Consider the following 13,052-nt stretch of genomic DNA (forward strand, 5'->3'; position numbering starts at 1 on the left):
CGGCCGAGCCCCAGGGAGGGGCCGAGGGAGGGCGCCCGGACCGCCGCCGCCGCCGCTCTCCCGTCCCCCTGCCCCTCCACCCCCACTCGGGCGAGACTGGGCGAAACTGGGCCGGGGCGCAGCCTGGGGATCGCTGGGGGGAGGGGGGGGGCGGCGGCAGGGTGAGCTAGCCCCCGAGCTAGCAGCGCCCTCTGGGAAGAAGCTTGAGGCTCTGATCCCGTAGCCAGGCAGGCTGGAAGCACCCCTGCCGCGGGAGACCTTCTTTGGAGGGAAGGACAAGACCCTAGGTATGTAGCCACAGGGGACAAGCTTAGGCACGCCCCGGTTCGGGGGTGCCCTGTGCCGCCCGGGGACTGGATTTTCTGTGGCGTGAGCAGCAGCAGAGCAAGGGGGCAGGGTGGTGTGCGTAGGCCTGCAGACAGGCAAGGGGCACTGGAGGCTTGGTCAGCCCACCTGGAGCACTCTGGGCACTGGGTGCCAGGTGCCACGCTCGGCCCTGGGGATTAGGACACAACCCGCAGGAGTGTGCCCTCTCGGGTGTGCCCCATGATTTATCTGTCCTGGGTCGAGCTCATGCATTCAGTCGTGCACTCAAGGGAGCGTTCACAGAGTTATCATTCTCTATCAGGCCCCCTGGGCTACAAAGATAAGTAAGATGTCATCCCTACCCTTCCAGAAGTCAGGAGAGGTAGGCAGGTAACTCCCTACTCAGCGGGACCAGTGCCACGAAATGTGCCTGGGAGGGCACCTATTCCAGCCTGGGTGGAGCAAGGACCAAGGAAGGCTTCCTGGAAGAGGAGGTGCCTGAGGTGAGACCGAGGCTTTAGCCCCTACTCCTCTTCCAAGCCATGCCCTGGAGCCTTGTTCTAGCTAGAACTTCCTTCCTCCTCATTCTGACTTTTCCTACTTGTTGCGGATTAGCTGGCGCAAGGGGGAGCTGCTAAACATGAGCGCCTTCGGCTGTTGGGAGGGGTATAAGGCTCCAAAACCCAATTTCACTGGCACAGCCAGTAGATCCAACTCCCTCTGCAGGGCTGACATGTGACCTGAATAAAGGCTTAGGTACAAACCCCAGAAGGCCAGGTTTTAAAGCTTTATTTGTAATTGTAGTTGACATACAATATTATATTAGTGTCAGGTGTTCAACACAGGGATCGGACAATCACATACGTTACCGAATGCTCACCGTGGTGGGGTAGTTACCAGGCCAGGTATTCAATTGCACACAGAAATGCGACTGTCAGGCAGACCTGAATTTTTGCACCAACGGATCATGGCAGGCTGGGCCACCCCTTAGGAAGCCCAGTTACCAGGTTAGCTCAGTGGACCCCAGTGCTCATCTTGTTGTGTGCCCTCCTTAATGCCCGTCACCCAGTTACCCCATTCCCCCACCTACCCCCTCTTCTGCAACCCTTTGTTTCCTAGAGTTAGGAGTCTGTCATGGTTTGTCTTCCTCTCAAATTTTCCCCACTCAGTCCCCCCCCCCCCCCCCCCCCGCCAAACCCCATGAGAGGATGAGGAGATGGTGTAACAAGTCTTTCAGCCAAGAAACACTGAGATCTCATCCTCCACGACAGGGCCAGCCCTGATTCTAAGCATTTGGGTCATCGTCCTCCTCCTCCTCCAACCAGAGCTGGAGTAGGTCTCCCCCAGCTACTTTTGGGACACCCCTTCTCTGTGATCTCTCCTCATTCACATAGCCTCTCCCCAAGCTGAGCCTAACAGCAACTGCGATGTTAGTGCCACACACTGTTGTACACATTTTACCTTTATTAGCTCCCTTAATACAATCGATAGGACTTCTGCTCACCCAGCCAGGATCCCAGTCCAGCCACCACCCTGATGGCCTTTAGTTGGCTCCCGAACACCTCAGCCACACATTCACAGACCAACCATCTTGAGCTTTCTCCCACATCTGTTCTGGGTGGGTTTTTCTAACTCTTAGGAGCCATACTTATTTCCAGGTTCTTGGGGAAAATTCTCTTGAGCCTCTCAGACATTTCCACCCAGTACCAGCATCTTCCATTCCCTCCCTTCCAGTGACCCTCTTCAAGTCTAGGGGTAACACAGCCCCCAAGTTGCTAGTCTCAGGAAACAGCACTAATCTTTGTGGTTTCCCTATACCCTGCCCGTTCCCTTAGGACAAAGTCTCTTTATTCAATTCTCCTTACATTTTTTTTTTTTTCCTTACATTATTCTAATTGGAGTGTGTTCTCTCTTTCCTGCCTGGGCCCTGACTCATGCTCTGCAAACAGCATCCATTCTCCATCCAAGTGCCCAACTTTCCTCCTTTAAGAAAAGAGTAAACAAGGGAGAGCTGCAGCCAGTGGCTTCCCGTCTGACCCCACTGGTGGCAAAATGGGTACAATGCAATACATGCACATGAGATGATGAGAGCCTGAGACAGTACAGGGTACTGGCTGGAGAGAAGTAAATATGGGAGTTTATGGAAGTAGAATAGACTGGAATGGCATCCAACAAGCTGTGGGTACTGAGGAAAGAGTCAACCCACATCTTTAAAAAATAGATTCTCCACTCTAGTTCCCCCCACCAACTACTGCCCCATTTCTTTGCATGCATGAGCAAAATTCCTCAAAATAGCCATCTATACTAGCTGCCTGAAATTTCTTTCCTTTCTCTTAAGCCCCTCAAGCCAGTCTTTCACCCTCACACTCCACTGAAACTATTTTTTTTTTTTTAGATTTTATTTCTTTATTCATGAGAGAGACAGAGACAGAGACACAGGCAGAGGGAGAAGCAGGCTCCATGCAGGGAGCCCGACATGGGACTCGATCCTGGGACTCCAAGATCATGCCCTGGGCTGAAGGCAGCATGAAACCACTGAGCCACCTGGGCTGCCCAACTGAAACTATTATTATCAAGGTCAAAGTCATTAATGACCTAATGGTTATTCTCAGTTCCCCTCTTACTCAACCTCTTAGTACCATATGACCAGGTTGAGGACTCCTTCCCCCTGGATACACTTTCTTCACTTCCACTGGGGAAACCATACTCTCCTGGTTTCCTCTCTACCTCATTAGTTCATCTTCCTCTCTCCAATAATTTGTAACACTATAGACTACAGAAAGTGGTCCACTTGTCCACTTAACATATTCACTATTTTGATGACCCCACCCAGACTCATGGCTTGACATACCATCTCTCTACCAATAACAACTCAATTTTTTATTTTAATCTCCAGCCTAGGCCTTTATCTAGAATTCCACGCTCAAATGGCTTTCTCTTTGACATCTCCCCTAGGATGTCTAATAGACACCTCCAACCCAAGATGTCCCAAGCAATACCAGATACTGCCCCCCCCAAACCTGTTCTACTTGGCAGCCTTCCCTACTTGAGTGATGAGAAGTTTCTACCACTTGCTCAGGCCAAAAACTGGAGCCATCCTTGACTCTCATCATTTGTGGGACTCCTCTCACATCAGATTCTTGCTACTGTGGAGCACCTGGGTGGCTCAGTGGTTGAGTGTCTGCCTTTGGTTCAGGTCATGATCCCCGGGTCCTAGGATCGAGTCCTGCATCGGGCTCCCCAGAGGGAGTCTGCTTCTCCCTCTGTCTACATCTCTGCCTCTTTCTGTGCCTCTCATGAATAAATAAACAAAATCATAAAAAAAAAAAAAAAAGATTCTTCTCTCCTGGTCCCAGCTACTGTCTTTCTCACCCAGATCACTGCAACAGCTTCCTAATGATATGCTTCCACCCCTGCCTCCTGACAGTCTATTCTCAACATGGCAGTCAGAGTGATCTATTTAAAACATAAGTTATGGGACGCCTGGATGGCTCAGCCGTTGAGCATCTGCCTTCGGCTCAGGGTGTGATTCCAGGATCCAGGATCAAGTCCTACATCGGGCTCATTTCGGGGAGCCTGCCTCTCCCTCTGCCTGTGTCTCTGCCTCTGTGTCTCCCATGAATGAATAAAAAATCTTTAAAAAGCAACAAAAAAACGTAAGTTAGATGTCAATCCTCTGCTCAAAACCATTCAGTATCTTCATCTCACAAACATAAAAACCAAAGTCCTTAATTACTCAAAGGTCTATGAATTTCTGTCATCAGAATCCCCTTTCCTCCCCTCCTAGCCCACTGCTCCAACCAAGATGGCTCTGTTACTCTTCTGATATGTTGGGCACATTCCTGTCTTTTTTTTTTTTTTTTTTAAGATTTATTTATTCATGAGACACAGAGAGAGACAGAGACACAGGCAGAGGGAGGAGCAGGCTCCATGCAGGGAGCCCGACGTGAGACTGGATCCCGGGACTCCAGGATCACGCCCTGGGCTGACGGCAGCGCTAAACCGCTGAGCCACCTGGGCTGCCCCACATTCCTGTCTTAAGGCATTTGTAGACTGTGTCTCTTTCAGAAATACTCTCCCCCTAGATATCTACAAATCCCTATAAAATATCACCTTCTTAATAAAACCTACCCTGACATGCCCTATGTAAAACTACAGCCCTTCATCAGCCTAAGCTCTCCTATATCCTACTCAGTTTTGTTTCATAATATTTATCACTTGCTAACACATATGGTTTAGTTTTTACTGTTTATTGTCTGGGGAGAAGGAAGTTAACCAAGAGTCCTACTGCAGACATGCTGAGCAAAGGCTGAGGATGGAGTGAGGCTGGGGGGACTATGAAGGGTGGGGATGCAGCACAAGCTGGGAGAAGATATTTGTTCTATATATAACTGGTTAAGGATTAATATCCATAATACATAAAGAACATCTTCAAATCAATTAGGAAAAAAGAGGAAATTGTATTAGTTTTCTATTGCTGCTGTAACAAATTACCAGAAACTTGGGTGGCTTAAAGCAACACGGGTTTATTGTTTTATAGAAATCCAAACTGGATCTCAAGACTATGTTCTGGAGGCTTTAAGGGAAAAATTTGTTTCCTTGCCTTTTCCAGCTACTAGAGGCTGCCCACACTCCTCTGCTTTGGGCTCCCCGTCATCTTCAAAGCTCCCTCTCACATATTCAGATTTCTGCTTTCATCATCTATCTCCTCTGATTCCTCTGCCTCCCTCTTTCACTTATAAGGACACTTATGACAATATGAGACCCACCCAGATAACTGAGCATATTCTCACCATTTCTTTTTTTAAAAATATTTTATTTATTTATTCATGAGAGACACACACAGAGAGGCAGAGACACAGGCAGAGGAGGGAGCCCGACATGGGACTCAATCCGGGGTCTCCAGGATCATGCCCTGGGCTGAAGGCGGCGCTAAACCGCTGAACCCACTCAGGTGTCCGTATTCTCGCCATTTCAAAATCTTTAATTTAACCACATCTGCAAAATCGGTGTGTATACGTGTATACAAATTACCTGGGGAATCTTGTTAAGCAGTGGCTGTCATTCTGTGGGTCAGGAATCGGCCTAAAATACTGCATTTCCAAAAAGCTCTGTGCCACTCTACTGGCTCCAGTTTGAAATAAGAAGGTTCTCAACGTATTTAGAGATGCATGTGCAATGATAAAACTTTTTTTTTCTTTTTAAGCAAAAGGGGAAAATGAACACAAAAATCCAGGTACATAGATACCATTACCTCTGGCTGGAGAAGTGGCCGGAGTAGGTCGATGGAAGTGGTCCTGGTGACATTTTTCTTAAGCTGGCTGTGGGGATCCTAAGTATCCTCATATACTTTGTACCTTAACATGTATAACGTACACTGACGTGTATCGTTTCCCACATAGTAAGTGTCGTACTTAAAAGGACAATGAAAGCCCCGTACAAAACTAAAAATGACCAGCGAGGAAGCTAGGTGGCGTCAAAGGCCCAGGCAAACAGACCGGTTTCGTGTATGTGACTTACAGACCGAAGGAGCCGAAGAGCGTTGAATGTATTCAGCTCGGTGCCGGGTGACCAGAAGTCCACCCGGTCGGGCTAATTCGAGTGAGCTCGGGGTGTGTACTTGAATCCAGGTGTCTCGGACCTGCTAGGTTCGATGAGTCACCTGGCACATCTGCTAATACAGCTTTCGGGGAGGCCTCTGTGAGGGCGAGGAAGCGGCCGGGCAGTCGGGGTTCCCTGCAGGCTCGCCAGCGTCGGACCCCCCTAGACCGGGCGGCGCCGGGAAGCTCCGAGCAGCTGGAGCACCGCGGCCACCGGGAGCACCGGGAGGACCGCGGCCGCCGGGAGCATCGCGGCCACCGGGAGGACCGTGGCACCGGGAGCGCCGCGCAGCCCGCCGAACCAGCACAGCCGTCACCTGTCTCCGCCCGGCCTGACCTCAGCTTCCCGGAGCGGACTCACCTGGGAGACTCTAACAGGCATAAGTCCGAGTGGGACTGAACGACTGCTGCACGGGGGATACAGTCCTCGTGACTGAACACCACGAGGGGGTTTAAAACAAACAAACAAAAAAGATCGAAAAGAAGAGCACCTGCCCGGGCCGCTGCCGCGCCAGCCGCCCCACCGCCAGCACTTCGGCCCTACTTCCGGCAACGCGGGAAGCAACGCGACCTAGTGACGTAGCTGGCGGGGGGCGTGGCTCCGGCCTGACCAATGGGGGCGGAGGGCGTGCCCGAGGCCGTCCTCTCATTGGGCCGGCCTGGGCGGAAGTCGCGCGGGCGCTCGGCGGCGCCGTCGAGGCGACGGCTTTGGAGGCCCCGGGAGCCGCCATCATGGTGCGGAAGCTGAAGTTCCACGAGCAGAAGCTGCTGAAGCAGGTGGACTTCCTGAACTGGGAGGCCACCGACCACAACCTGCACGAGCTGCGCGTGCTGCGGCGGTACCGGCTGCAGCGGCGGGAGGACTACACTCGCTACAACCAGCTGAGCCGGGCGGTGCGCGAGCTGGCGCGGCGTCTGCGCGACCTCCCCGAGCGAGACCCGTTCCGCGTGCGCGCCTCGGCCGCGCTGCTGGACAAGCTGTACGCCCTCGGCCTGGTGCCCACGCGCGGCTCGCTCGCGCTCTGCGACTCGGTCACCGCCTCGGCCTTCTGCCGCCGCCGCCTGCCCACCGTGCTGCTGAAGCTGCGCATGGCGCAGCACCTCCAGGCCGCCGTGGCCTTCGTGGAGCAGGGCCACGTGCGCGTGGGCCCCGACGTGGTCACCGACCCCGCCTTCCTCGTCACGCGCAGCATGGAGGACTTCGTCACCTGGGTGGACTCGTCCCGGATCCGGCGCCACGTGCTGGAGTACAACGAGGAGCGCGACGACTTCGACCTGGAGGCCTAGCGCGCCGTCCCTCCCCGGGGCGCTCCCCGGGGCTCTCCCCGGGGCCGCGGGGGCCCCGGACGCCGACCGCCCTCCGACGCCTTCCCGTTGCTCGACCCCTTTTGATTCGAGTACTCGCTCTTGTTCGGGGTTAAGCTGCGCACGGACCCTGGAGAATTCGAGCTCGAGTTTGCAGAAGATGCGGGGCGGGGGCGGGGATGGGTTAGTGCGCTATGCGCCCTCGCGCGCGGAGAGGGGCCGTCCAATGCCAGTAAAGGGGCCAGCCGCTCGGAGCGTGCACCTTTGTGTCTGTCTGACTTTCTCGTACGGGCTCACATCTGGGTTCACATCTGGGCTCCTTGGCTCGAGAACCCAGTAGGGAAGAGCGGAGTTAGTGACCTGCCCGTGAGCGAGGCCGGCCACCGGGGTGGGGGGTGGGGGGTGGGGAGGGCGCCTGCGGAGGTTGCGGCAGATTCATCAGGGCACTAATCCCTTGCTCGGAATGACTGTCTTGGCCGAGCTCTTCCCCACAGGACTTCCTGTTGATATTCCAGCCCCAGGAAGTAACCGTATTAGAGGGCTGCAGTGTTTGCTCTTGGCTCGCCCAAGGAAACAATCACCCTGTAGCTTGGCCAGCTAGCGGTTAGAAGCGGACCAGGAGGTTCCTGGAAGCATGTTCTTCGCGGTGGGGAACTGGAGAAGGGGGAGGTTACCTCTTTTTACCCAAGACTTAGACGAGGAGACTAAGTATAGAGTGCCAAGACCTATGCATTTGCTAGAGAAATAAGGGAAGGGGACACTGGAGATGTTAATAGCAAATGCGTCTGCTGCGTGTCAGGCACAGTTGGAAGTGCATTACATGGATTAATCTGTTTAATCCTCCCAATGTGCTATGAAGTGGGGAATCCAATTATCCTCTACTTTTCAGATGAGGGAACTGAGGCAGAGATGGGTCAAACTGCCCCGAGATTGCATAGCCAATAATTGGCGGAGCTGGCATCGTGCTCCCTTTAAGAGGCTGTCAACGTTGGCACATGTAGGGGTTTAGAGAGAATCCCTGATTTTGAGTTTCCAAATCAGCAGAGAAGCAGCACCAAGCAATAGGATTGGTCCCCAACAAGGTGCTGTATAAAGGTGTTTGTTTGTTTTGTTTTATTTTTAATTTTTATTTATTTATGATAGTCACACAGAGAGAGAGAGAGAGGCAGAGACACAGGCAGAGGGAGAAGCAGGCTCCATGCACCGGGAGCCCGACGTGGGACTCGATCCCGGGTCTCCAGGATCGCGCCCTGGGCCAAAGGCAGGCGCCAAACCGCTGTGCCACCCAGGGATCCCTGTTTGTTTGTTTTTTAAAGATTTTCTATTTATTCATTCATGAGAGAGGCAGAGGGAGAAGCAGGCTCCATGCTGGGAACCCGATATGGGACTTGATCCCAGGACTCCAGGGCCACACCCTGGGCTGAAGGCGGGCACTTTAACTGCTGAGCCACCCAGGTGTCCCTAAAGGTTTGAACAGGCTCTGAACTTCCAAGGCTTAGTGCTCACTGAGACCCTCCCTGTGCTAGGTTGCCATCTTATCTTCCTAACAACTTTGCAAGGTAGGTGGTGGTATCCCTGTCTTCAGTTTGGGAAATGAAACAAGAACTTTGTCCCAAGATTGAGGTTCAAGTCCAGGCATATGTGACTCCAAAGACCAGGTTTATTTCAGTGCCATTCCTTTAGAAGTGGAAGGTGAGAGAATCCTACTCCTCAGCTCTGGTGGCTGGGCATAGTCGTTGCCCTTGGGAGGAATATCCTCAGGGCTCCCAGGATTGGGGATCTCACAGAGAGGTTAGGGTTCTAAAAGCCACCTCTGGCTCCTACCCGATCCCACAGGGCAAGGCAGGTAGACTGGCTCTTTGGAGTAGTTGGGAGCCTGCACTTAGCCCAAACAGATACAACTTCAAAACTCTTTAAAAGGAAACTGGGTTTAGGAACTTGGGAGTAAAATACAAGGTTCTTTAGAAAAGCCTGTCAGGACACCTGGGTGGCTCAGTGGTTGAGCATCTGTCTTCAGCTCAGGTCATGATCCTGGAGTCTCATGAATAAATAAATGACATCTTAAAAAGATACTCTCCTTCTCTCTCTCCCCCTTTACCCCTTCCCTGCCTCGTGCATGCAGGTGCACATGCAGGCACACTTTCTCTCTCAAATCTGTTTTTTTTTTAAGAGTTTATTTATTTATTCTTGAGAGATACACAGAGAGAGGCAGAGACACAGGCAGAGGGAGAAGCAGGCTCCATGCAGGGAGCCCGACGTGGGACTCGATCCCGGGACTCCAGGATCACGCCCTGGGCTGAAGGCAGGCGCTCAACCACTGAGCCACGCAGGCATCCCTCTCTCTCTCTCAAATCTTTAAATATAGATAATAAAAATTATTGTAACAAGATGCCCTCCAAGTTTCTGGCTCAAGTCTGGAGTGGGCCTGAGGTGCTGTTGATCACATTTTGAGAAGCATGAGCCTTGTGCCTAGCTTGGCATAAAGCGAGCACCTCAACAATGTGAGATCATCTCCCAACAACTAAGGGGGCAAAGGCTGGATTGGCTACAGGCAAGCATGGGCAGGAAGAGGCAGGGGCCTAGCTCTGCCGATGCCTTGTGACTTGGAGCATATCCTCCTGCACTGGGCATCACTCCCTCTCCCTCTCCACTCTAATAGGAGGAGGCTGAACCAGATGGCCTCTAGTTTCTGCTCTGAAAGTTTTTTATTTGGAGGAGAGGATGTGAAAGAGTACAGTCAACATTTTAAAAGAGGCAGAGAAGAAATTACAGGTGCTTTGCCTGGCCCAGCGATCTGTGCTGACTCAAGATGAAAGCCGGCTAGCTTCAGGACAAATCTGAGAATGTGCCCCCACTGTCTGACCCCAGGGAAGTTTCCAGGGGACAGCTCTCCCCTGACCACCATCCAGGGCTGGGAGGGCAACACTTGACTTGGCAAGATGAGCCAAGTCACCCATTCAGTTCACCAGCTGAAAAATCAGAAGAAGCAAAACGAGACACACACACACACACACACACACACACACCCTAAAATACATGGCAGGCAACGTCTCATGGGCTAAGGATCAGGAACTGTGGACTCACTGGGGCCAGGATTAAAATCATGGCCCATCACATTCTGACTATGTGACCTGGGCAAGCAGTTTTATCTACAGGGAAGAGACCATCTTGGGCTCACCTAATTAGAAGTTGACATACTTATAAGTAAATCAATAAGAGAAAGGTTAAAACAGGAAGTTAAGTAGTAATAAAACAAGATTTTTGAGGATGTGTTCTGTGCCAGGTACTGTCCTGATCACCTTACCTGGATCATGTTACTTAACTATAGCCATCTTGGACAGTATGTGCTATTATTAGCTACATTCTGTGGAGGGGGAAACTGAGGCATATGTAGGTGAAATAACTCACATAGGCCACACAGCCAGTGAGTAGGTGAGTCTGCATTTGGATCTAAGCCATCCAGCCCCAGAACACAAGACCTGAACCACTCTGACATGCTTCCTCTCACCCAGAGCCGTACCCTAGGGACCTTGTGGGAGTGGGGGAGAAGAGGTTTGACCCTTTAGGGTCTCCTGTGCCTGCAGTTTCTGCATCCTGGCTCATGTGACACCTGTTAATAAACGACTTTGCCACCCTCTCAAGTCAGAGTCTCCTCCTTGCCACAACTAGCTGAAGAATCCCTCGCTTACCGATGGGCAGTGAGAAGCACAAGCGGTCAAGATGGCTTTGATGGTACAGGCCCTCTTTTCTTTTCTTTTTTTTTTTTTTTTTTAAGATTTTATTTATTCATGAGAGACAGAGGCAGAGGCAGAGGGAGAAGCAGGCTCCATGCAGGGAGCTCGATGCGGGACTCCATCCCAGGATCATGCCCTGGGCCGAAGGCAGACACTCAACCACTGAGCCCCCCAGGCGTCCCGAGCTGTTCCCTTTTCAATTCTCCTTGAGTTCCAGTAACCTCAAGGGGAAGGTCCTGGCTAGGAACTAGTCTTGACACCTGTACAACTCCTGCGACCTCCTCCCCCCCTTGCAGAACAGTAAGCCCTCCCAGTTTTCCTTCTGGATATATTCCAAAGCCAGCCCTTCCTGCCACAACTGTAGTGCAAGCCCTACTCACTGGTCTCCTGATCACCACTCATGTTTCAGTTCTCTACTGAGCTGCCAGCAGGAGCTCTTTCAGCTCAAATTTTGTTATCTCATAACTTTAAACAACTCCATCTGCAATGCAGGTAAAATCCAAACTCCCGGCTGTGGCCTACAGGCTTCTGTGTCCCACCAGCCTCCGTGACCCCATCTCCCTACTGCCTCCTCCTCCTCCACGCCTTCTCCCCCCAACACACAAAGCCTCTTAGGAAACACACGCAGTCTCCCTGTCCTCACAGCTGGCTCCTTTTCATCATTCAAGTCTTGCCTCAAATTTGTCACCTCCTGGGAAGAGTTCTCTGAATACTGGCCCCAGCAGCTCCACCCTACTCCCTCTCAACCCAGCCACCTGAGCTCCTTAACACTAGTCTGCACCTGCCTACAGCACCTATGTCTTGACTTTCCCTACCACACAAATGGGCTTCAAGGCCCTGGAGGGCGGGTGGGGCCTGGGTCCATCCCGGTCATTTTGCTATTTCTTGTGCTTGGCTCAGTATCTAACCAACAGTAGGCATTAAACACATATCTGTTAATTGGCCAGGGACAGAGTGACACTCTGGGCTCCTACTGAGAGCCTCCTCTTTTGGAAATGGTTGGCCACCTTCCTGCTCTCAAGGTCCTCCATTTTAAGGAGGGACTCTCCCACCTGTGGCCACTTCCCAGATAATTTTAGAGGATGCACACATTCCGCTTTCAATAAAACTGAATCCTGGAGGGAGAAAGGGGAACTTCCCTCTTCTGTTCTCTTTGAATTTTGCTTATTATACAAAAGAAAAATTCTGTTGGTGTGACTCCTTATCACTTCTCCAACACTTGCTGATCTCAGATTCCTATAAAATCCTGTTTCAGTTTTTCTGCACATGCTGGCATTTAGCTAGATTACAGCACCATAGTATTTTCACTGTGTGTATATTTCATAGGTACTTTGTTAAAGTGGGAAGTGACTTAAGGTAATGCTATGGTATTCCTCTTTTAAATGTGTTTAGGTTTCTTTAACTAGCAAACTGCCTTCAAGACAGACACAGGTGTATGTGTCTGTGGCCAAGGTTGTGAAGGTGGGGTGCCACTGGTGATAGTTGGGGAACTGCTCCCTGTTCCAGGCAGAGCAGGCCCTCATGGAACACAGACTGGCTCCAAATGAGACCCTGGGCCAAATGCCATCTACTTTGTTCAGTGATATGAGAAGTTATTCAGCTGGGTATGAATGAGCCTTTCCCCTGGACCTCAGTGCATGAATTTGGGGCGGGTACCTCTTTGTCAATCTCAGTCTATTTTGCTTTAATGTGTAGGGCCTCTGTTCTTTTCTGTGCGGGTCTGATCACTTGGTATATGACCTCCACGGCCATGAGTAGAGAATGAGGGATCTGGGACACAAAATTCTTAATATCCTGATGTCAACGTTCCTTAGTGAAGTAAGGCCCTGGGCTTTTCTTTATTCAGCTCATAACCCAGGCAAGGAGTTATTACTTGTGAATGCGCCAAATAACCTAGTACACAGCTTTGCTCAGCCCAACTATTAAAAGACAGAACTCACCTACATAAATTCTGAGGTCCAAAAAATTGGGTCTTCCAGGGCCCTAAACACCCTTTACTCTCGTCAGTCGGATCTCCTGGATTTTTTTTTTTTAATCCAAATGGATGGTGTTAAGTATTTAAAATATGCAAGTATAAAGCAGCCTGGGTGGCTCAGCGGTTTAGCAC

The 13,052-nt window shown here is 51.4% G+C and overlaps 1 protein-coding gene across 1 annotated transcript; it reads left to right on the plus strand.

Moving 5' to 3' along the window:
- The first annotated feature begins 6,588 nt into the window (after positions 1–6,588).
- IMP3 (IMP U3 small nucleolar ribonucleoprotein 3) lies at positions 6,589–7,470 on the plus strand. Its single transcript, XM_041742572.1, has one exon. It carries the CDS (start codon positions 6,639–6,641, stop codon positions 7,191–7,193), a length of 555 nt encoding a protein of 184 aa, XP_041598506.1. The 5' UTR covers positions 6,589–6,638; the 3' UTR covers positions 7,194–7,470.
- The last annotated feature ends 5,582 nt before the right edge of the window (positions 7,471–13,052 follow it).

The sequence above is a fragment of the Vulpes lagopus genome, chromosome 2 (genome assembly GCF_018345385.1).
Source record: "Vulpes lagopus strain Blue_001 chromosome 2, ASM1834538v1, whole genome shotgun sequence".
In the NCBI taxonomy this organism is placed as follows: domain Eukaryota; kingdom Metazoa; phylum Chordata; class Mammalia; order Carnivora; family Canidae; genus Vulpes; species Vulpes lagopus.